The sequence below is a fragment of a genome, unplaced genomic scaffold (assembly GCF_019419815.1).
Source record: "Pyrus x bretschneideri cultivar Hongxiangsu unplaced genomic scaffold, Pyrus_bretschneideri_v1 Contig22, whole genome shotgun sequence".
NCBI classification, from domain to species: domain Eukaryota; kingdom Viridiplantae; phylum Streptophyta; class Magnoliopsida; order Rosales; family Rosaceae; genus Pyrus; species Pyrus x bretschneideri.
The window spans coordinates 5,357,528-5,381,739 of record NW_025999524.1 but is presented as its reverse complement, the minus strand read 5'-3'; the positions used below and the strand labels follow the sequence as shown (position 1 = coordinate 5,381,739).

At 38.8% G+C, this 24,212-nt stretch overlaps 4 protein-coding genes and 1 pseudogene across 7 annotated transcripts; 1 reads left to right on the top strand and 4 right to left on the bottom strand.

Annotated features, from left to right (window-relative positions):
* Window positions 1-22: 22 nt before the first annotated feature.
* LOC103943087 (aspartate-semialdehyde dehydrogenase) lies at window positions 23-2,571 on the bottom strand. The gene is made up of 7 exons (XM_009353284.3): window positions 1,917-2,571; window positions 1,581-1,667; window positions 1,426-1,470; window positions 1,233-1,328; window positions 1,014-1,115; window positions 452-606; window positions 23-373 (listed from the first exon to the last, which is right to left on the bottom strand). Exons 1-7 carry the CDS (start codon window positions 2,490-2,492, stop codon window positions 292-294), a joined length of 1,143 nt encoding a protein of 380 aa, XP_009351559.1. The 5' UTR covers window positions 2,493-2,571; the 3' UTR covers window positions 23-291.
* LOC103943086 (CRAL-TRIO domain-containing protein YKL091C) lies at window positions 2,531-5,179 on the bottom strand. Of its 4 annotated transcripts, XR_007258711.1 has the most exons (7): window positions 4,828-5,166; window positions 4,479-4,734; window positions 4,255-4,291; window positions 3,589-3,706; window positions 3,295-3,405; window positions 2,872-3,093; window positions 2,531-2,663 (listed from the first exon to the last, which is right to left on the bottom strand). XR_007258711.1 is itself a non-coding variant. In XM_009353282.3 (6 exons), the coding sequence occupies exons 1-6, from the start codon at window positions 4,897-4,899 to the stop codon at window positions 2,956-2,958; spliced, it is 729 nt and encodes a 242-aa protein (XP_009351557.2). In that variant the 5' UTR covers window positions 4,900-5,179; the 3' UTR covers window positions 2,701-2,955. The 4 variants fall into 4 exon arrangements, 3 of the variants coding, with proteins under 3 accessions (XP_009351557.2, XP_009351558.2, XP_009351556.2); XM_009353282.3 differs by lacking the exon at window positions 2,531-2,663 and having other exon boundaries at window positions 2,701-3,093; window positions 4,479-4,731; window positions 4,828-5,179; XM_009353283.3 differs by lacking the exon at window positions 2,531-2,663 and having other exon boundaries at window positions 2,701-3,093; window positions 3,589-3,697; window positions 4,828-5,174.
* Window positions 5,180-6,642: 1,463 nt separating this feature from the next.
* Window positions 6,643-10,721, bottom strand: LOC125467857 (annotated as a pseudogene).
* A 4,278-nt stretch (window positions 10,722-14,999) lies between these two features.
* Window positions 15,000-17,977, top strand: LOC103943084 (adagio protein 3). Its single transcript, XM_009353279.3, has 2 exons — window positions 15,000-15,361; window positions 16,074-17,977. Exons 1-2 carry the CDS (start codon window positions 15,060-15,062, stop codon window positions 17,677-17,679), a joined length of 1,908 nt encoding a protein of 635 aa, XP_009351554.2. The 5' UTR covers window positions 15,000-15,059; the 3' UTR covers window positions 17,680-17,977.
* Window positions 17,978-18,635: 658 nt separating this feature from the next.
* On the bottom strand, window positions 18,636-24,002 carry LOC103943083 (phragmoplastin DRP1C). Its single transcript, XM_009353278.3, has 16 exons — window positions 23,866-24,002; window positions 23,689-23,752; window positions 23,187-23,294; window positions 22,930-23,031; window positions 22,370-22,420; window positions 22,183-22,244; window positions 21,998-22,088; window positions 21,830-21,894; window positions 21,411-21,605; window positions 21,192-21,311; window positions 21,045-21,115; window positions 20,158-20,383; window positions 19,798-19,848; window positions 19,442-19,703; window positions 19,191-19,330; window positions 18,636-19,077 (listed from the first exon to the last, which is right to left on the bottom strand). Exons 1-16 carry the CDS (start codon window positions 23,998-24,000, stop codon window positions 18,952-18,954), a joined length of 1,869 nt encoding a protein of 622 aa, XP_009351553.2. The 5' UTR covers window positions 24,001-24,002; the 3' UTR covers window positions 18,636-18,951.
* Between the last annotated feature and the right edge of the window lie 210 nt (window positions 24,003-24,212).

The following is a 24,212-nucleotide window of genomic DNA, read 5'->3' as shown; positions in this document are numbered from 1 at the left end:
CCAATCGAATACGCTTCAGTCGAAACAGAACAGGTACAATTTATTCCCTTAAAAATTAAAAAGATGAATTATACAAAATTCCCCTCCAAACGGAAGGATATTCATGAAGAACTGATAAGCCTAATATCTTGTTCTACCAAAACAAAAAACACTGGCTGCCTGAATTTGCTCGATTCATCTTGCACCCACATCCAGAAGACTAAAACAGAATCAACTCAAATCACTTCACCTCACCTCTCACCTCTCAAATAGATTTATATGGCAAAACGTAGCCCTTGAAAGCAGAGTTAACTATATCAACATCTCGGCAATCTGAACAGCATTAAGTGCAGCTCCCTTGCGTATTTGATCACCGCATACAAATATATCCAACCTGCTAAGAGAAATGCCATGAGTGGCTTGCCGAAATATATACAATTAGAAAGCGAAAGATTAGTACTGTTCGCCTTACCCATAGTTCCCTTCTTGGGATACATCACGACGGATTCTGCCTACTGCAACATCATCTTTGTTTGACACCTCCAATGGTGTAGGGAAGTTATTCGCTGTTCGATCATCAATAACCACCAGCCCAGGCGCTTTCTTCAGAATTTCCCTTGCAGTGTCCTGGACAGTGAACAGATTTATAACTCAAAGGAGAGCGTGAAAAGATAGGAATCTTAACACCTTCAAGAATGTCTCATTATTTTGCTAGTTTGAGAGAGGACTGTAGAAGTCACGCAAAACCAAATGCTACACCATAGTACTTATAATGTTAGGACTAACTGAAAAATATTAAGAAATGTGCTTGAAAGAGGTTAAAGAGAATGAAAGCACCGACTGAACTGATGTTCACTTAACCAAACCATTACAAATAGGATACAAGAATAGCCTAAAATCACAAGAGACACAAAAGAATCATCACAACGCTTAACTGAAGGTTTGCAAGGTGAAAACCATTGATGCAAGTATTGAGCAAAATAGAGTTCACTGCTGAATTATAGCCTACATAAAAGACAGCATTATGGTATTACCTCGTCAAGTTGGTTCTCAAATTGAAGATTTATACTCTCAGCATGTGCCCGCATAACAGGAACTCGTATACATGTGGCAGTTACCTTGACATCATTGTCACTCTGAGGAAATGGATAACGAATAAATTACACATATAGCTATGTTATTAACATCTGCAAACTTACAAGCTGCTTTCCAATTAAATTATTCTGACTGATAAAAGTACAAAAGAAACTAACCCATATTTTTCGTGTCTCCTTGACTAGTTTCATTTCCTCTTCATTATATCCATTTGAAAGAACTGCTGAGTTGTGCGAAAACAAATTAAATGCATACTGCAAAAGGCAAAGGCAAATGTACGGTTCAATGACTCATGGAAAACAAATTTAATTTCCACTACAAACTTGAACAATTCACAACAAATAGACAGACCTGTCGTGAAAATATCTTAGTGGTTGGTGGCTTCCCTTCCAAAACCTTAGTACAGAAATCAAATTACATTACTACAATCGTAAACTGAAAAAAAAAAAAAAAAAAAAAAAAAAAGAACAACCAAAAACAACGAGAGAGATGAAGTAAAACAAAACCTCCTGAGTTTGCAGCTCAAGCTCTCTCATGGCAGCAGCACCAGCTCCACTAGCAGCCTGATACGTACTAACAACCATTCGCTTTACCTGGAAACGGATTCATAAATCATAACCCAATCCATCTCAACTAATTTCACAAAACCCCATTTAAGAATTCACATTTAAAATTCAAATAGAACACCAAAGCAACCAACTTTGTACCTCCAAAAACAAGCTCACGAAAATCCGATTTCAAAACAAACCCGAAAACATGCACAAAAATCTCATAACTACAACAGGAAAGCAAACAACTTTATGGCTCCACAACCAAATGCAAGAAAAACCCATTTCACAAACCTTAGAATGGCGATGGAGAGGGGTGACAGCCATTAAACAAATAATGGTGGAGCAATTAGGGTTAGCAATGAGCGCCCCCTTTCCCTTTCCAACCTTGATACCCTCCATAGCCTCCGGATTGACTTCTGGGACCACAAGCGGCACGTCATTCTGCATCCGGAAAGCAGAGCTATTATCAACGACAATGGTGCCGCGCTCTACGGCGACGGGACCGAACTCTTTGCTAATTGACCCGCCGGCGCTGAATAGGGCGATATCGACGCCGTCAAAGCTGTCGTGGGTGAGCTCCTCAACGACGTAGTTTTCGCCGAGGAACTTCAAGTTCTGACCCGCGGAGCGCTTGGACGCAAGCATCTTGATTGACCGGAAAGGGAAGTCGCGGTCTTGGAGGACAGAGAGGAACTCCTGACCGACGGCACCGGTAACGCCGACCACCGCAACTGATGGGCCGGTCTCTTGGAGAGACATTCGGACTGTGAATGGGCCGGGTCGCGACTTGGACACGGAGACCCGGGACCGGCCGGAGAGGGGAATCTTGAGGAGGAGGCCGTTGTGATGGTGGGTGAAAGTGGACATTTTGGAGAATCTGGTTGGAGCCGAGGAGAAACGAGTGGCGGCGGCGGCGGAATGGGGTTTTGAGTTTTGCAAACGTTGGTTATATACTGTGGTCTTTGTGACTGTTGAACTTGAAATAGCACGTGGGATTCTCCGTAGAATCTTTATTACCTCACCGTGCAATATAAATTTCTGTGTCAACGTTACAAAATATTATACTAAAAGTATGAGGTAACAGAAAGTTCAGCATTTCTTAAATATTATGTATCTTGTCATATTTAATCATGTGATAAGAGAGATGAAGATAGAAAGGTATGTCATGAATATATAAGCGACGTCATCCAACTTAAAAATAGAAGGTGAATCACTCAGGAATGAAGCATTAGAAGGAACAAATTACTTTCACGTCTAGCGGATTACAGTACAAAGTCTGCCTAGAAGATCAGACTGCGAGAGCATCCTCAATCTTGATGCAGCTGAAGAATCAATCCTCCACCGGTGTCAGTACAACATCTTGGAGAAGTACAAGCTTTGCTCTCCCGCCGTACTCTTCTGGCAAGTTTTCTTCGCCGATTTCCTTTCTGAAGTTTTTTGTTCCTTCCTCATTGCTCACAATCACAATCTGCAGTCACGATCGCAAACTAAGATAACGGCAAATATGCTTGTACGTCATCATTCTTCTACATTCAGAAACAATGAAACCCGATTCGTAATATAACAACTTCATCCAGATTGTTGCACCAGCTTGATTCCATAGAGGTACCAAAAAAGAGTTGGACAAAACTAGAAAAGTTTCATGTTTATCGAGTTGGACAAGACATACCTTCTCTTGCGTTCCCTTATCAAGGAAGCGAGAAATCATCCTCCAGACACTTACAAAAAACCATGGCATGCTTAAGATGAACAACTTCGCTAATCGCTCAGGGTAGTAAGACTGCACATTTAAACGAAAACAAAGTGATTAAGCAACAGTTCATGCATAGCGAGGAAATGCTCTCGCCAGACCAGGGGTTTGTTCTAGCACATGTTTTGCTAATAAAATAGCGCCACAATCTTCATGGAGGGATTCTATCATATTTACACCAGAAGTTTGAAGTTGTCAAAAATGCTAAATCACCTGCAGAAATTGAAATCCGGTGATAAACCCTCGCGCATCAACATTTTTGTATGAAAGTTGTTGCAAATCAAGAATGACGACCATCTTTTCGTTTCCAATTTCTTTTCCCCTGAAAGAGCTAGACAAGCAAATCGAAAAACAAAATGTTGAGACATCCTGATTGATCTATGTAGAAAAGTTGAATGTATTCAAATTTAAGAGAGATAAAAACTCATTCATTACATAAAGTTAAACCATCTTCCATCGACCGAAAGAAGCATGGGCACAATTCTATTTATGTGACCAGTGTTTTCATAAGCCCTATCATGTACTGGCTCTAAAGATTCATAATCCTGCGTACGACATGTATTCTTTACACATCCGATCATGCCTTCCATAAACCTCATGCGAAGGCAGCTGCTTATGCTTTCGGTGTTTTGAATATAGACATTTCAAATTGAGAGGTATCTTGTAATTGCTTTGAATGGACATTTCAAGAACTCATCAAAAGGGTAACCTTTTGATGATTTGAATTGACATTTCAATACATTGCGTTTTAAGCAGCTCAAATCCACAACCAGCCGATAAATTCAGCAATGTATGTATTACATCAAATGTACTCTAGAGTTTTTGACAATACAACTGTTTTGAATAAGACATTTTAATATTAGCTAAGTTGAGAGGTACCTTGCAATTGTTTTGTCAAGCAGATGAACCACGAATTCTGCAACAAGAGACGAACTAAAGTGAATCCATAATTCACCAGTTACTTTACGCTAACCAACTAGCCTAACCCACATTTGCACTCGCCAAACTGCTTTATACTTGAACTTCTCTCCAATTGCATTTTAAAGAGTGATATAATTACCAAGATTTGATGAAACAATAGAAAATTAGACAGAGATAATTACTCTTGAATTGGAGCTGGTCCTTGGAAGGACAATGCTTGCTTGCTTTCACAACCATCACAGGGTACCCGTCCTTGGACAAACCCTGCAAGAAGATCTTTCTGTCTGCCAACTGATCCTTCACTTCGGCATCCGAAACGAACCCATTTGGAACAAACGAAGCCCTCCATTTGTGCCACTGAACAAACGTCTTTGCTGCTTTGTCCGGGTCCATTGATCTCGCAATCAAGAACCTCATGAGAGTTGGGTCTCCAAACTTCTGCCAACAAAACAACCATGGATTAATATGAAGTACAAAAGTGAATGATTAATATTATACACTGTATGAGAAAGCATTGCAATTTGCTCCTACCTCAGTGGCAGATCCAAGCTTTTGCACTGATTTCTTCATCTCAGCCACTGCAAAATCTTGGGTTTTCTCCATTTTTGGTTTCTGGGTCTGAGAGTTGCTTTGTTTCTGGGATTTTACAAGGAAGAAGAAGTGATTTGGAGAGAGAGTGTTGCGTTGACGAAACGGACTCTCTGGATTCCTACGGACAAAAGGGCGGGAGAAGTAAAGAACGGAGAAATGGGACAATGCTGGTTTGTCGCTAGTGACTCTGAGTTCGTACAAGCATCTCCACTCTTTTGATTCTCATGGAAATTTGGAAGAACATTATAAAAAATTTAAATTGATTTGATAATTTAACGGCCAAAAGGTTGGACCATCATTGCCATTGACGACTCGCTGTATTTTGTTTTTTTATATATATCTTTTTTTGCGTTACAATTTATAGGAGGAAAGTAATTTTTATAAATTTGTTTTAGCTTCTCACAAAAATAAAAAATTATTTATGATATTAACGGAGAAGATTAAATATAATTATTTAAAAAGTTAAAAAATATATCTAAAATACAAAATAGAGGATTCGAACGTAAGATGGAGTACATTACTGTATCCAACATGACTAATTTCATGTATGTGTTTCTCTTATTTACCTCACCAGACTCAACCCATTTAGTTTATAAAAAAATTACTCAAATATTTTAAATTATCTATTCATGTAATTCTTCCAATTATCGTTATTGTTTTCAATCGCAAGAGGTCGATATTATTATGAAGCATGACACATGCTCGCTGCTCAGCGTGCCTTGCCGATATTGGACACCCCTCTCAAACACATGGTCTCTCACCACCCACGCCTGAAAAAAATATTAATTAAATAGCATCATGCATAGTCGTGGGTTGAAAATAAAAATAATAAAAACAAGATGACGTTGACAGTGACTTAAGTGAATGAGGATCCTCACCGGATCCTCTTTTTGAGGATTTAGAGATCTTCAAATCGTGTCTGTTCATCGTACATCGTGCAATAATAAATTATTTTAAATACTTTTATTTTAAATTAAATATAAATGGTACTTAACGAAAACTGACCGCACGATATACGATAAACGAACACGATTTGAGGATCTCCAAGATCCTCCTGGGACTTAAGTTAATTCTTCACCAAACTTCCCTTTGTATCATTGACAGTGGCAGAGCCAGCATGAGATCATTGGTTCTTGATCTTAACAACTTTGAAAACTCTATGTATATTTGTATGGGGTCTGATATCTACACATCTCATTTTACTTCTCACACACCTTTTTAATTTTCGACCGTCGGATCGAGTGAATTAAAGAAGATTAACGGACAAAAATTATTAAGGGATGCGTGAGAAGTAAAATGGAATGTGTGGATAGCACAACCCTATTTGTATGTGTATTAAATTTGACACTATAAACAGCTAGCACAAACTAAATTACAACATTCTCCTCTTACTCTCTCTTGTGTGCATCTCTATCATGCCCACCAAATGTTCAATGAAATGTCTCAGTTTACAAGTCTTGAGTCTTTAATATTACTCCACAATTTTCTACAGCCACTCTCAACAAGCCTTTCAAGACCACAGTAGCTGTTGGCATATATGTTGACAAAAATCGACAAGTTCCTAGCAGATGCTTGACAAAATGGCCTAATGTAGTTTTTTGAAGTCAAAATCATGAACCATTATTTGAAAATTCTAAACTCCACCACTAATCATTGATCATGCAAAAACCAAATGGGTTGGGTGGCCTCTCCTCTCAAAAATTCTGCTGGTACATGACGTTTTACCGAAAGAATGTATGCATACACGGTCGAAGATTCAACAAACAAGAATCCCAATGTATACTATACAATACACGGGTGCATGCTTGAACAAAGGATTAAACGACGGAGTGACAGAAGACTCGTTACCTTTGAGGCGGGATAAGTTACACATCCGGCAAGCGCCCGGTGAAGAATGCAAGCTAAGCTAAAATGTTTGAACCAAATTAAATTTACAAGATTGGGCAATGGATTTAAGGCACGAGTCATATTTCAACATAACTAGATCCAAATAACTAACACAATTATGTTTGGCAAGATGCCAATCATCATATGGGAAGGAACCAATTCAAGCTGTTGGAGTCTGACACAATTTATTTTCCTCCGGACCGATACTGATACTCCCCCATGTTTGTGCTCAATTTCTTTCGAGTCTCGGATGCAAGAGGCCGCTCTGCAACTGAGTCCGGTGCAGGCTAGTCAATTAGATCTAAACGTAGAAATAATACACATACTTTCAACTGCAATCTCTACTGAACATTTTGATAATGAAACAATCTGTACGCGTCACGGAAATCAAGAGACTTGAGCTAACCACTAAATAAACGCCTGTTGCAAATAAAAATGAGAATTAGATTACGACGACATCTACAAGCTTGTGGTTCTAGGATAACAGATTCGACGAACAAAGAACTACTAGTGGATTAAACATAGACGCATGCGCGCACACACTATTTTTCAGATGTTGCTAATATAAAGCATGATAAAAATAGAATAATACCGGATAGTAGTTACCTAATCAGTGAAAGGACTCATGAAATCACTTGAAGAATATTGCTGCAATATTGGGATGCCTAGTTTCTCGTTATCCACATAATCCACAATTGGCTCCTGCTTGACTAGGGCACCACTGTTCTCCACCTGGATCCTTCCAGGGTTCAAGTTGCTCATTTGCGATTCAAAATCATCCACTGCAAATCGACTTGGAATGCAAGCCTCTTTACCCACAAATCCAAGATTCCTAAGGGGTCCCTGATCAAGCATTTCCCCTGATTTATCAACATAAAAACCCTGGCTGTTTGACGTATTATGCAAAACCCCCGGCAACTCTCTGGAATCACTAAATGTCGCAGTTGAATTCTGGTAACTGGTGCTATTGTTGTCAGCATTAACTACGCAAGAAGTGGGAGAAATAGAACCTGGGGCAGAGTACCCACCAAGTGTGCCGGTAATTTTAAGATTTCCAGTTCGTATATGTCCAATATTCAAGGAATTATTAGATTGATCCGAGAGCAGACTGTAATCAATAACAGTAGACTTGTTAAAGCTAATACTCTGATTGAAAGAAGCAGGACTATTTCCAGCCTGGAAACCAGTTGATGATTGAGAGGGGACCACAAGGCAAGATGGCTGCACATTAAACGAACGGCAAGGTTCGATTAGCGCAGACTGCTGCTGCGTTCGATCATGTTGCCTTTGCTCCTGCTGCACAACGCCCATCAATAAGTTACTATTCAGAGCACTCGACCCTCCATGATAATTGCTGGGTGCCACTGTACTACGATTATTAGACCTCCATTGTCCAAATCCTGGAGATCCATCCTCAGCAGAAATGACGGGTTGTGGAAACTGTTTGGAAACATTTGATTGGCTTTTTATAAAAGGCTGCACGAATGGCACACCATGTTCAACAGGGGGACGCTTGGCTCCTTGTAGGGATGCATGTAGAAGAGCAGGCTGATCCGTTGCTGGCATGAGGTTCCCTGCAGGTTGACCTAAAAGCTCAGCTTGCAGGGCGGCTAGTGTTTGCGGAGGAATTTGTCCAGAGGCAGCCAAAGCTGGGAAGTCAAATCTACTAAGCGAGCCCAACTTCCCATTTGAGTCTGCAGGACCACAAAAAGCATTTGCAATCCCACTTTGTTGTTGAGCTACTCCATTTAATCTCTTCAAATATAACCTGAATTTCTGCACAACCACTTAATTCTTTCAAGTAAATAATTCTCTTAGGAAAACAAACGAAGAACTCAAGTCAATTGTATGCGTATAAAAAGACCAAGTCGGAATGTAAATGAAAGATAGAGAAAACACAATTCTATATTTCATTTTGAAAAGAAGATGCACGCATCCCGTTAGTATTAGACCCATGTGCATATGGAAAATATTACTGTTCTCATAATTCAAGTTAGGTTTTTAAAGTAAACTGATGATTTTGAATCAAGCATAATGCATAATTGTAGTTATAGTACTAATAATCACATATTATTTTATGCATTGAATTCTTAAATGCTTCTGTTTTATGTGTCATTCTTGTCAGTGACAAAGACAACAATATGAAATCATGCAAAGCTATCTGACCAATATGAGGGGAAGCACCATACCTGCAGATGGCTAGCAACATTTTCTCGAGTTAAACCGGGTACATTCATCATTTCAAGAATTCTCTTTGGTACAGCCTCTGAAATATAACAAAAAGTTATGATCAGTAACAGAAAGCAAGATTGAGCAGTCATATTATGATGTCAACGAATGTAGACCAGGTACACCTTCGTATAATATGTATATATGTAATATAATCAAAATAAAAAGTAAAAATTTAAAGATCATACTATCAAGCCCAAGCTGGTTCACAGCAGTGACAAATTGCTGATGGAGTTCAACTGACCATACTACACGAGGTTTCTTTGATGTAGACATATCATCGTTTTCTGTATCACCATCATCATCTTCTTTAGCGTTGATCCTCTTCTTCTGACCTTTCAATGAAACTTCTGTTCCTTCGTTAACAGAAGATGTGTATTCAATATCATTGTTTCCTCGTTTATGTGGATCATTATCTTCCAAGCTCCCAGAATGTTCAAGTTCTTTACTTCCATTCCATTTTTTCCTAACAACATGCTGCCAAATATTCTTGAGTTCTGCCTCACGTACAGGCTTAATTAAAAAATCACAGGCCCCATGTCTAATTCCTCTCATAACAACACTTGTTCTCCCATCAGCAGACATCACTGAACAATACACCGTCATGTTAATACAAACATGGCATAATTCGACTACCATTGAAGTAATTAAAATTAATATACTCACTGATAACAGGAAGGTCCATTTCCAGACCAATGTGTTCCAGGAGTTTAAATCCATCCATATCAGGCATATGAACATCACTCAGTACCACATCAAAACAATCTTTCCTCTCTCGTAGAAGATTCAAAGCAACAGTAGCCTCGGAACAGGTGGTAACTGCCAGCAAAAAAAACAAAAGCATAAAGAAAATAACAAAAGTCACGTAGCTTTACTCTGCTCCTACATTACATAATTCAGCTATCCCAACATTGTTTGCTTGTTAAATACACAATGAACTGAAATTCCACAAGCTGGCCTAAATAAATAGGTTTACCGTGATTTCCCAATATAATAAATCTAGCACAAAAGCTTCCTAATTATATTAACGAACCAACAGAACCATGAGAACAATTAAAACAGGTCAAGTTGACTCGTCGGACAGGTTATAGTTCAAGTAACGAAGAAGGGTATGCTTAATGGCTACTTAAACACCTACTGCTTACCTCGTTTCAATTCTCAAATTCCTCATTTCGCATTTGAGATAGAGACTTACAGACTACAACAGCTAATTAATCCAGCTGCTTAGATCTCCATAATAAAATTACAGGGTTAATATATAAATATATGTTCAATTTCATATAGATTAGCCCTGCAACTGATCCATATCCAATACAGACCTGCAACAGTCCATAATATTTGAGATAATAACTTGTTTTTTCTACACAGCAAGCATCAGTAGCACAGTCCACGACCAATTCACACTAATAATAAGCTAAAATCAACTAAACGCAAATAAAGCATAAGCATAACCAATCACCGAGGTCCTAGCTCGAAGATCAACGGCATACCCTGGTAGAGACACCGGAGGAGCATCAGCTCAAGAATCCTCAAGCACGTGGTGTCGTCGTCGACCACTAGAACCCTCAAGCCTGCCGGAAACGATCAGGAACTGCCATTTCAGCGGCAGACGGTGACAAAACACCACCACCACCTTTACACGAACCGTAACTACTCGCAGTAGTGCTCACGCTGGACTGCGCCACTCTCTGCAAAGCAGCCATGGCCACCAAAAACCACCCCCACAACGACGCAAAATACACACACCAGCTGACTATCAAACCCTAATTTCCCATTTCAAAGGACTAGAATTTCCATTTGCAGTGATTGTGGAGGGCGAAAGTGGAGACCAATGGAGGGAGATCCGCGAGGGGAAACCTTAGAATTGGGGATTAGGGTTTCGGAAAACGATCAAACAGAACGAGTCAGACAAATTGACAGAGAAAAATGATCAACTTGCCGTCTGAATTGTGAAAATTTGATTACTAGCGACGAGCAGAGGGAGAGTAGGGTTTATATAAATTTTTGGGGGTGAGGAATGAGGATAACGCGTGGCCGAGCAAAAAAAAAAACGTTTTTATTTTTTTATTTTTTAATGAATGATTGATTTTGTTTTTAATGCAAGAGAAATAATTGAAGTCGGGGCAGTTAACGAGTGAGTCAGAGATAGAGAGAGGGTGTCGGCCCTGTGGGGTCAAGCCGCAGTGCTACCTTCTCGTGCGTCTTTGTGGCCGTGAAAAACCGCCGGCTGTGTCATTTTCAGTTACACGTCCGATGGTAATTTTATATTTAATTACAACCGTTTGATGGGATCTATGGTGGTTAGATGGTAAATTAGCTATTTTTCAAAAGTTTAGGTCCTTATTTTTAGAAAAATTTGCATATTGCGCTAAAATATCAATTAAAGGAAAAAAAAAAATTAAATGCACCATTACACTAAGAAAGAATTCCTTTTTTAGCTGCATAAAAAGCGATTGTGTATGTCGGTTTAATCGTATATACAAAGAGTATAAAAAAACATTACAGACTTCAATTGTCAAAACATACCGTGAATATCAAAAAGTATACCTTCCACCGTGAGTCTAGCTTAAATCTACTAAAGTAGAATATAGTTATGTAAAATTAAATACAAATAATCCATATTTAACATTTACATAAATTTGTCCCCAAAAAGAAACCATGGAAGCAATTACCATCTAAGGTCAATAATTAATTTGTTTACAAGAAATGCAATAATAAATCAGCTAGAATATAAATTATATGCAAATTTGATGATAAGTTGAGGCCCCTTTAAAAAAAAAAAAAAAAAAAAAAAAAAAGGACAAGACAAAGTTATTATAATCCATCCTTCTGCGAGAAGACTCACGCAAGCAATTTTTTTTTATTTTTCCAAATTGTTTTAAGCATTTTGATTTAACTATTGAAATCCAAGTATCCAACGATAAGCATTGATTGTGGGGCAAGAAATGTAAATAAAAAATGAAAAAAAAAATATTAAAATAAGTGAAAACAAACATTATTAAATCGTGACAATGTGGCTTTGGACCGACAAGTGTTAGTGACCCAATTGAATTCAATGTTTGAGATCAAGGACTTGTGAGTTGAACGACAGACAAAGTTAAAAGTCACGCCTCAGATTTGCTTCGGAGTCGTACTCATTGAAACAACATCCACATCAGCCCTTTTTATGGTCTTGGCCATAAGTTGGCCCATATTGATTTGGGGCTCTTGCTATTTACGCCCTAGAATTTCAATGTGAGTTTGTCCACATTAATAACATAAATTATCCAAACTTAAACGTGAATATCATAAACTATATATGCGTTTTATAAACGACACTCAACCTAATTACTATTACGGAGTATAAAATACAAAAAATCACTAGCATCAACACCTTACTAAATACAGAAACTACCAAAAGAAAAATACAACAGATTAGGCAGAGTACAGTATCAATATAAAATAACGTGGAACAAAACTTCGAGATAGGAAAAAAAGAGCGTTGTGCATGCTTAAACTCCAAAAGAGTGGCATCCAAATATAATTGTTTGGTCTAGTAACAATCAATCCGACATGGCATTATTTATCGTACAATATCATCAACAACAAAAAATGTAAACTCAAACAAATTATACAAAAAATATATTGAGCAAGAAAATTTCGATAAAATAGTCTAACTAGATCATTTCTTGCACAAATGACGAGTATGGTGTCAAATGAGACCGAACTACATAAAATCTTTTATTAGACTTATCAAAGAGAAGTAGTTATAGATGACGTGGTCCAGCAACTCTACTTAAATTTCCTCTTATTAAATTAGTATACTATAATTAATTGCATCACACAAGTGGACCCACACCTTATCTTCTAGAATCAAAATTGTGAATCAACATGTTCTTGTGACACTTATCTGCTTGTGCACTCACGCTTGGAAATCCACGTTATTATGTTGAAGCATTTCCAATTGGGAAGATGGACTCCGGCGCTCCGCTGGTCTCCTCCCCGGCCAAGTTACCATTTTCTCCAAACGCCACCACCAACTCCTCCTCCTCTTCCAAAGCCGCATCTAGCAGATATTTCAGTAGCTCTGCCTCTAAATCATTGAATGTGAACGTCTTAAGACCAAGGGTGTTGAATACTCCCGCCCGGCGCAGAGCACTCAGATACGACGATGATGACGGCGATGAAGATGACAAGGGTGTGGAGTACGGACATAATAAGGAGATAGCGGTGTTGGAATTATATAGTCAGTGTGAGAGGAGAAGCACTTATTGTGCATGCAATGGTTGATGACCAGGACGTGGAAGTGCTTATCTTCAAGGTCTGTTGCTAGCTAGCTACTTGTTTGTTGATTTTTCTCCTTTTTCTACTTATCTTTTTAACGTAGGAGTGCTTATCTCCAAGCGTTTTTCCTAGTGCTTCTTTAAAAACAGAGATTCAAATACAACTTAGAAGCACTTTTAACTTTTTTTACCAAACATTCACATGAACACTTTAAGTTATTTAAAAGCATTTTTAGCTGTTTTGAAAAGCACTTTCAAACATGTCTTATAATACTGTTATTGATTCATGGGATTCTCTTCGAGCTTGAGTTGTGGGACTTCAACGGACCCATCAAAAGAGCATTCTTCCAGCAAGGGCAGTGATCAACCGACAAATCGAACCGGACCAAATTGAAAAGTCAGTTTTGGAAGGTTTTGCTTGAACCAATGCCAGTTGAAAAACCGAATCGGACCAATTATATGAACTCAACCAATATTGACACAACTCTAATTGGTCTCGCAATCTTCATCTACATTTTCGACCTCTTCATCAACTATTTTTTATTTTCCTCTTTGGATTCATTATTATTATTTTTAATTAAAACAACAATGCCGTTCACTACAATATTGTTTTCATGAAAAAAAAACATTATTGGATTCGTAAATTTTTTTAAATTAAAACAACAATGTCGTTTTCACTACAACATTGTTATTATGAAGAAAAAAAACATTATTGAGAATATTGAACAAGAAAAAACTAAAGATACAATAAGTTAGAGGGGAAATAAATTCATACCCTAACAAAAAAATACAAAACCATTAGAAACAAAAAATCAATAAAGACAATTCCTATGAGAAACAAAAATTTGGAAGCCCCGTAAGATTATGAGCAAATGCACACGGCGAATAAAAAGCCTACCAATAAACTCCAACATGATCAACACTATAGTTTGCCAAGCCATCTGTCAACTGATTTCCCTTAAGATAAATGTGAGAAAACCAAATGAAGTTGATACTGCAAGTTTTTTTTTTTTTTGGTAAGAATCGTATTGTGTCCACACCTGTATGCTTGTATGTTTAATAGTAAAGCAAAAATTGTCACTCAGTAGTATGGTCTTTAAAATGAAAGATCTTAGGTTCGAATCTCGTGAATAGTGAATTCGATACCTAATTAAATTATCCATTATTTAACTTAGCTAAATTCTCACTTACTTGAATTAAAAAATATCGATGTATTCAAAATAAAAAAATTAAAGCAAAAACTGGTAAGTCTCTAAACCAACGGTTAAAATGAAAGCGCTTGGATGATTTCAGAGAGATCAGTACAGAATCTGAATCCCCATCCATTCCTTTCAACGGACATTTGCGGTCTGACCGTAGGATACGCAAGATATTTGACACCGCCAAATGATACCGGGACCCCCAACACTCAAAACGGAACGAAAATATCTTCTACAGCAAACCTATGACGTGGAAGCTATAGCGTGGCAAGTTAGGCTAGATATTTTCCGATAAAATATCCGCTGGCCACGTGTTGCCCACTCCCAGTTCTTGTCTACCCTCCAATCTCATTCAAACTACAGTACTGCCACCCTCGATGTGATTCGGCAATCGGCTACTTATTTTGTTTGCTACCGGGCTCCATGTGGTTCGGCACATCTTGATGGCATTTTGAAATATTAAGAAACTGAGACGGGCACTTCCGTCAGAAAAATTTCAGAATTGAAGCTATAAATAAAAATAAAACGAGATATTTTGATTAGACGCACACCAAACAAACCAAACAAACGAAACAAACGCTGAGAGCTTGAAGGAATGGCTATGGCGAACAAATACGAAGTGGAGGAGGAGGAGGAGGAGGTGCAGAGCTTTGGAAAGCGGCTGAAATGGAGCAGATACGAGGAGCCTCTGGAGGGGGAGGAAGAAGAAGAGGACGACGACGACGACGACGACGAGAGCCAGCTCGCTCTGAAGCCGTGGACGACGGCGTTCCCAATGAGGCCGGCGTCGTTTGTGGTGTCAGATGCTCTGGAGCCCGACAGTCCTATCATTTACGTCAACAAAGTCTTTGAGACCTTCACCGGCTATTGTGCCCACGAGGTCCTCGGCCGAAACTGGTAGCGATTTCTGATTTCAGTTTCCTTTTTCCCCTTTTGCTAATTTCTTCAAGAGTTGATTTTTAGTGTTTGTTTAAGAGAATTTGGGGAAATAGTGAATTTTTTTATATTTTATATGCAATTACATAATGTAGAACAAAAATGATGAAAATTTAAATGTTGCTTCAAAGTCAAACTTTTTGTTTCATGATGATGCGATTTAATTTTAATTTTTTTTGCTGAAGAAATTGCCTGAAATTTCTTGTGTATTTTGGGGTTAATTGAGTTCGTTTCAAATGCCGAATTCGATAACCATTTTATGGTATCAATAATTCTGCAGTTTTCTGCAAAATCCCCTTTCTAAAGTTTTAAACTTTGAAGAGAGCTGTAATGTGTTAATTTCGATCTAATTCTTTGAGTTAGGTGTCTCCCTAGCATCACCCATGTTGTTATGATAGTTAACCGGAGAACTTGAAACGTATATCGAAGATATTGGGAGACAATGTTTGAAGTTTCAGGAGCTGATTAACGTTGTCTGTTGTTATGCTTTTATATCGTGACAAAGAACCGAGCTCAATGGTGTTCTAGGATTCATATAGCCAACCCCACTTAGTGGGAAAAGGCTTTGTTGTTGTTATGCTTTCGTATGCATATCTGTCACATGATAATCTGTTGTACTGGTAACTGTTTCAAAATTTGTATTAACGAATCAAACGTCCTTTTTTCGTTTCAGTCGATTCCTGCAATATAGGGACCCTCATGCTCAAAGACGGCATCCTCTTGTAGATCCAGTTGTGGTTTCGGAGATTCGAAGGTGTCTCAAGGAAGGAGTTGAGTTTCAAGGAGAGCTTCTGAATTTCAGCAAGGATGGCACTCCCTTGGTGAATAGACTAAGACTGAAACCTATACACGATGATAACGGAACCGTCACTCACATCATAGGCATTCAAGTATTTTCTGAAGCAAAAATAGATCTCAACAGTGTATCATATCCAGTTTACAAACAGACATGCAATCTACAGTCTGATCAATCTGGTAAATATCCTCTCATCACTGGACAAACACCTTTCACCCAGTATCACGACATATGCGGGATTCTTCAGCTCTCTGATGAAGTTTTGGCTCACAACATTTTGTCACGCTTGACTCCGAGGGATGTGGCATCCATTGGGTCTGTCTGTAGAAGAATCCGCCAACTGACAAAAAATGAGCATGTGAGGAAGATGGTATGCCAAAATGCATGGGGAAGAGAAGTCACCGGTACATTGGAACTCATGACTAACAAGTTAGGGTGGGGGCGTCTAGCTAGGGAACTGACAACCCTTGAGGCTGTTTCTTGGAGGAAATTTACAGTTGGAGGTGCCGTAGAGCCTTCAAGATGCAATTTTGGTGCTTGTTCTGTAGGAAATCGGCTTGTGCTATTTGGAGGTGAAGGAGTTGATATGCAGCCAATGAACGACACATTTGTCCTCAATCTTGATGCTGCCAATCCTGAGTGGTGTCGAGTAAGTGTGAAATCATCGCCACCAGGGCGTTGGGGCCACACCCTTTCATGGTTGAATGGTTCTTGGTTGGTCGTATTTGGAGGCTGTGGGCGGGAAGGATTGCTCAATGATGTGTTCGTACTTGACTTGGATGCCAAGCAGCCAACATGGAAAGAAGTTTTTGGTGGAACTCCCCCTCCTCCTAGATCCTGGCACAGCTCTTGCACATTAGAAGGTTCGAAATTGGTTGTGTCGGGTGGATGCACAGATGCTGGGGTCCTTCTTAGTGACACGTACTTATTGGATCTGGCAACAGACAACCCAAGATGGAGAGAGATTCCAACTTCATGGGCTCCTCCCTCTAGGTTGGGGCATTCCCTCTCTGTTTATGGTCGATCAAAGATTCTCATGTTTGGTGGACTTGCCAACAGTGGGCACTTGCGGTTACGATCAGGGGAGACTTACACCATTGATTTGGAAGATGAAAACCCCCAGTGGAGGCAACTGGAGTGTAATGCGTTCACCAGCATGGGCAGCCAGAGTGCAGTGGTTCCCCCTCCCAGACTTGACCATGTTGCAGTCAGCATGCCTTGCGGAAGAATTATAATATTTGGCGGTTCAATCGCGGGGCTGCATTCTCCTTCTCAGCTTTTCCTCTTGGATCCTTCGGAAGAGAAACCATCATGGAGAATTCTCAACGTTCCAGGGCAACCGCCAAAATTTGCTTGGGGCCATAGCACTTGCGTGGTCGGAGGGACAAGGGTCCTGGTGTTGGGTGGGCACACAGGTGAAGAGTGGATACTTAATGACTTGTATGAGTTGCGCTTAGCAAGCAAGCAGGATTCAGACCACTGATAAAATTATTTCAAGTCAGGCCGGCCACACAATGCAGAACTAGCAGAATTACATGATTTTTTTGCAGCAACCACTCTGGAAGAAAAATTTGTTTCGTGAATCCGTTCAAGTATTGAGTTTCTTCCTCGGTAACTTTTTGCTTCATTTCGTGTTAAGCTTGGGTATTTTGGAGTATGTATGTATTTTTCGTGTTTAGATATGTACCGCAATGTATAAAGATAACGTCTTTAAAGATGTTGGGGTGCACTCGCTGATTGTATTTAACTATTTATCTTAAAATATTGTTCATTCTTTCGAATTGCTGTTTTTTCCGTTACCCTTGTACATTTTATGGTTATATTGTTGGAGCAATTTTAAGTTGGGGGCCGGATTCCTCTCTATTTTGTTTTTTTTATTCGTTTTGCGTTGCGGAAACTTGATGGTCAAGTAATAAGTTCCACGTTGGGCGATCTGGAACCAACGAGCGGTTCGAATTCATGGAGCCTCGTAGAGGTAGACCTCCTTTTCGAAGTGTTTGAATCTACTAGTGTGCGAGTCGATGGGGGTCGTGCATTAGTTGCATCCACACAACAACAAAAATAGTGGCATTCGATCGCGGACACGAGATTCAGATCAGGCATCCCAGTTCCGACTAACCATGCCGAGGAAATTGTACAAGTGGACGCATGTCAAGCTCTAACGAATCGCGGACACATAGTCAAGAAACTTTTTTAAGTTATGGAATTTGACTAATATTATCGTCCCCTATGATATGGGGATGCCATTGCCAGGATACCCTACAACTCCTTGTCTCAGTCCGCACAGGTGAGCTGCTCTTGGTTCATCCTCCTCCAGAGTCATCCACCTTGTCTCTTCATTTATACGACAGGAAGAGTGAAAGTTTTCGGACAAGTGAAATCATTTTACCAGAAGGGACAAGTCTGCAATCTGCTAAATTGCTTGGATTAAGATCGAAATCCTATAATTTTGTCCTCTCATTTCATCCAAACAACAGATATAATTGTTGACTTTACAAACAAGTCTATTGCAAATATATAATAGTACAGGCAGTTGAAGTTAAGTTCAACAAAGAAGAAGCCCGGGGTAAAAGAATCATGTGCAACTTCAAATCGAAGTTCCTGCGGTACCTGTGAGTTTTTCTTATTTCAAGTAGAAAAAAGAATATGCAGGTCCAAATCCGGTATTTTGTGATGTCTGCGTTGTCTCGAGTGGTATAAAAGATGTGCGCATCTCGATCTAGTATGAGCCTCATACAATGTAATGTGGACTCCATCATTTCCATGCGACAGAATCGATCTCATCTCTAGCTGACTTGTAGAGTTCAAGGCGTTTAGCAATGTTTGTTCGCCTCTCCATGAGTGCCGGATCCTCATCCAACATTGCGCCAAGTCTCTCCTTCTGCACATTCCCCAAGCAGAGGAAAATATGGTTATATATCCTCAGTTCTCCAAAACTACTTTATCACCCCCGAAACACAAAAAATAACTGGCATTGAAAAGTGGGAAGCTCACCTCTTGCCTTCCAATTTTGGTGTAAAAAAGGTTGAGCAGATTTCTCTTGGCCTCTCGAACTTGACAGTGAACAACAGCCTTTGGAATCGAAAGCCTCAGAGTCTCACAAACCATATTGATGTAAGAGCTGACATTTGATGCTGGTACAAGTATATAACATCTCAGCAACATAATAACTTAATGAAACTGTGAATAGTGGGTCACGCTTTACACAATAAGACACAGTGAATGGGGTTTTGAAATTTGCATACCAATCCTCCTGAGATAATTATCTCCAAAACTGTCCATATTTTGTACTGTTTCTTTTGAGTGTTTATCCGCCTTCGATCCTGCTTGATTTGGAGTTCTTTCCGGTTCAGAATTAAGCTTTCTAAAAAATTCCACCGTTAGATAGCTAGATTCCATTTCCACCAGTCGTGTAACAGTTTTCCTGCTTTCGTCACGAAACCTTTCCAACGCTTCAGTGGAAGCGGCTGCTATATCAGATTGAAGTGTAGGGAATCGTTTTAATTCCTGCAAATTCCATAAAGTAGCATTTTTTAAACTTCAACCTGCCCACATGTTGATTGTTGCCATAAAGTGCTAAAACTCATGAATATTTACTTACCTCTGTTTCAGCCATTGACTTCCGTACAAGTTCTTTCAAAACAAAGTGCACCTGTGAGAAATTGATGGAGTGAAAAGAATACTCAGATAAACAGAGGTGACGTTGATATCCGCTATATAGCGTAAAAATTTGGACCAAAAGAAGACTTATACAAGGCAAGCATAGAAATGCACCATTCCCGATTGATGGACAGAAAATTTAGACAACCCGAGTCCAGAAACAAGAAAAATTATTGAACTAATTCTTTATATGTTATCCATAATATTTAACATAGTTTTTCTGTGATAAACTATATATTCCATGTGTTGTAACTTTGAGTTTAGAATCATATATAGAACATGAAAGAAATAAGAGCATTACAGCATCCACAGAGGCTTCAGCTGGTCCTTTGAAATAGACGATAGATCCATCAATGAGTCTTCGGTATCCTTGTTCTGGAGCAATCAAATGGGGCTGGTAACCATCAGCCTCACTAACAACTTTTTGAACATTCTTTACAGAGAGATGACGATCAAACGGAAGCTTTTTCAAAGCAGCAGGTAATTGATGGTCAAAAACCTTATATATCCGATCTCCACCAGGTCGCCTGAAATGGCAACTTATTATTAAATTATATGCATATATTAGGAAATGATTGATATGCTTATTTGCAGATATCAAAATTACACTATGACAGAAATGCTCTAAATCAAGTTCAGAACTCATCTTGACTTCATGATATTCAAACCAAGAGCAAGTACAAGTGTAGTGAATCTCTCTCAAGGGTTTGTTTATATGGGTCCACAGCCTGTAAATAAATGGCCAGCCACTGCAGAGGGTGCAATTACCAAACACATCTAACGAAACCCAAATCTTTTGGGTGTTTTAGGTTTAACATTTGCAGAGTCCTAGCCTGAAGTCAATTTAAAGTATTTGATGAAGATTCTGAACAGAGAACGAGTAAAGTGCACAACTTTTAAGGTAACCTCTACTCTTGTGAAGTACTGGACAGTTAGGTATTTAGAACGTAATATACAGTTTAAACTCAATGAAATCTTCCTTCATAGAACTATAGTAATTCTTTTTCGATATGTCTCGGTGTTTGGTTCAAAAACTCAATCAATGAATCAAGGGCACATGCTTTCAAAACAGAAACCCTGGTAAGCTGATCAATTAAATCATACATAATTTCAACATGAAAAATCAGAGAATATTGAAATCTAAACTTAAATAGCCAATACATGTCACAGAAAGGCCATGAAATTTACCCTCCATCCAGGTGTTCCTTAAATACACGGTCAAATGCCCGACATAATTCTAAAATAGTGTACAGCTGGGCCTGTACATATAATAACATAAGTCAGTCAAACCTGTCATAAACAGAAAACTTAATCACAAAAAGTCAGCATTGTTACCCCTGAATCTACACCAATTGGCCTGCCAATACGATCCAGCTCTGCATTAAGCTCATCAATTGTTTTGTTTATCAAGGCAATGATACTAGGTATGCGTTGCCTAATGACAACCTCCAGATGCTGATAAGAAGATGAAATGGAACAGTTATTTCATTAGTTTACTATGTGAACATACCAGCCCAGATGAAGAAAAATATTTAATATTTTAATAGTTAATACCTTAGACAAAAGTTTGGCTAGATACTCTGAACCCATTTTGTGCGCCAAATGCCCATATTCAGGGCTAGTTTCAAAGTATTCTTGCTCCTTACGACGAGCAGCAATCATATCAACGTTCTTGTTGATATCAGCTTGTGAACGATTCACAATTCCTACCCATGGGTGTTGCAGTCTATATGACCTTCCTTCTATAACCTTGAACATTCATACAAACTACAGATTAGTTTGATGTTATGGGCCACTGCCACCACCGGAAGTAAGGAATCTTGATTACACACTTTAAAAATTGCACTTATATATATTCATGAAAACCAAAAGGTAACAACCATGAAGTCATGAAAGTTAAAATATTTCTTTTTATAATCAAGTAACTTATATTTTCTGATCAAATTATGCAATGAGTATGATTGGATCCTTACATCCAGAGCATTGGTTCCCTTGTCCATCAGATCGAGTTTTGTTAGCACTCCAAATGTTCTTTCACCTAAAAATGTCAAACATAATGCAATGAGTAGACCAGTCGTCCTTTTGATAAACAATGAATTAAGGCGACAAAAGTATTGTCGCCTGTCCATAGTTCATATTACCAGACGGGTCGACTTCTCTTGCAAGTTTGATGGCGTCTGAAGTGGCAATATCTTGATTAGCAGGAGAGATAGCCAATATAATGCAGTTAGGCTACAAATCAGAGAAGTCCATCAGATAGTCTGCAGTATTAATAAAAGACAAATAATAAATTGATCCTGCAAACAATGTTCTGAAGTATCCTCACCTTCTCAACATAAGAACGGACCATATTCTCAATATCTTCTACAATGGATTCGGGTTGTCCCTCTACAAAATACCCAGAAGTTTGTCAGTAAGCTCTTACCAAACTTTTTTTTTGGGGGGGGTTGGGAAGGGGGTGGGGGGTTGGAGGGGAGAGAGATAGTTATAGGAGGAATTGAGCGAGAGATTACCTACAGCCACCTTCGTCAATCCAGGAAGATCGATAAGGGTTAAGTTTACAACTGCCACAAAAAATACACTTAGTACCATGCAATTCAAACCAACCAGCACTGTTAACAATATCGGTCAACAAACGAATTATGGAGTTACGGAGTATATCTTGAATCAGGACAAGAGGTTGAAGAAACAAAAAAGGAAAATACTGCATAACTATACACAATATATTGAAGTTCCAGCTTTCATCTCTACAACATTCTCATCTACACAAGGAATAGAAGTTTCAATTTATTTAACAGAGTAAACTTTCCAGATTTCCAACTAGAACCTTCATAGGAAAGCCTAGCTTGTGGTTTGCATTACTATCTAATATCTATACATACAGATGATAGCAAAAATCTAAATTTCATTTGCATCTAATTTCCATTAGTAATATATATATATATATATATAACATGTAACCCCACTATATTCCTTCGAGATGAAAATTGATTAGCATGCAAATAATGATTTAGAAGGAAATTAAACATATGGCATTCAAATCCATGATATTCACCAGAAATTAAATACATACCATTTGGAGAATATATGCTGAGATGAATTGGAATGTTAGAGATTTGTTTGGTCTTCCCAGTTATACGATCAGTCTCATCTGAGATTTCCTTACGTACAGAAGCTGCACAAGCAAAGAGTAAAACTCACTGTTCGGCATAAGAACTAAGAAGAAATAAAACCGTTGCATAACTATCACTTAAATTCAAAAATCATAATCACGGACAGTTCATCTTCAGTCCAAGAGAAAAATGAACCTCGCATTCAAAGCTAACATACCAAAATCAGTAAACTTCTTCTTAGGACAATGAAGAAACTCTGCATATTCAGACCGATTCGCTTCTATCTGATGAAGTTGCAACACCAATGGTCTCCTCGTCACAATACCTTTCGACCAAATAAAGTTAATGTAAGAAGTAATGCATAATTTTTGCAACACGAAGCTACAAATGGAACGGCATATATGATCAACGGAATGATGGGGGTCGCTCTAATTAAGAATATTAATTAGCTAGAAATAACTAGCACCACTCTACTTAGATTATATCAATTCGGGACACACGAAATAACAGCCTCAACTGCATTGAGCTTAGTGCAAATTATGTGTCTTTGCTCGAAATCAGGTTCAATTCTTTACCAAGCAGAAAAAGTTTAACCCACATTACATCTCGCATTCGTTTAATATTCCAATAAACTATAAACACAGCCAAAGAAGGAAAAAAAAATACACATCAATAGCAAACTTTGTTTATATGGAAAAGGGCGAAAAGGCGAGAAATACCAGATCCACGAGGCAAGAAATCTCTCCCAACGACGCTTTCCAAAACCGAGGACTTTCCGGAACTCTAATTTCCAAAAATAAAACAATATATATTATAGCATTGGAAAATCAGAACCCCAGGCGATTGTTTAAGAAAATAAAAAACAAAACGAATGGTGTGGAGGGAGAGGAAGAGACCTGGCCTCCGACGACGGCGACCGTCGGAAGAGCTTCCCAGAGCGACATGCCGTCGCCGCCACCATGATCTCCTAGAACGGTGCAGGCTCGCTGGATGCGATTGACCAGCCCGATCAAGCTCTCCAATCTGGCCATTGATGGTCTGGGATCGTGTAAAAGCGATGGGTCAGAAGATCGGATATTGAAAATGTGGGTTCTGGGGGGAGGTTTTGGATCTGGATCAAGGATTGAGCCTTTGGAAATTGAGAAAGTTAGATCTGGGGTTTTTAGGTGAGCAGATTGAATCTGAGGAGAGAGAGAGAGATGAAGGAATATAGAAAAAAGGGTTATTGGCTAGAGTGATATGG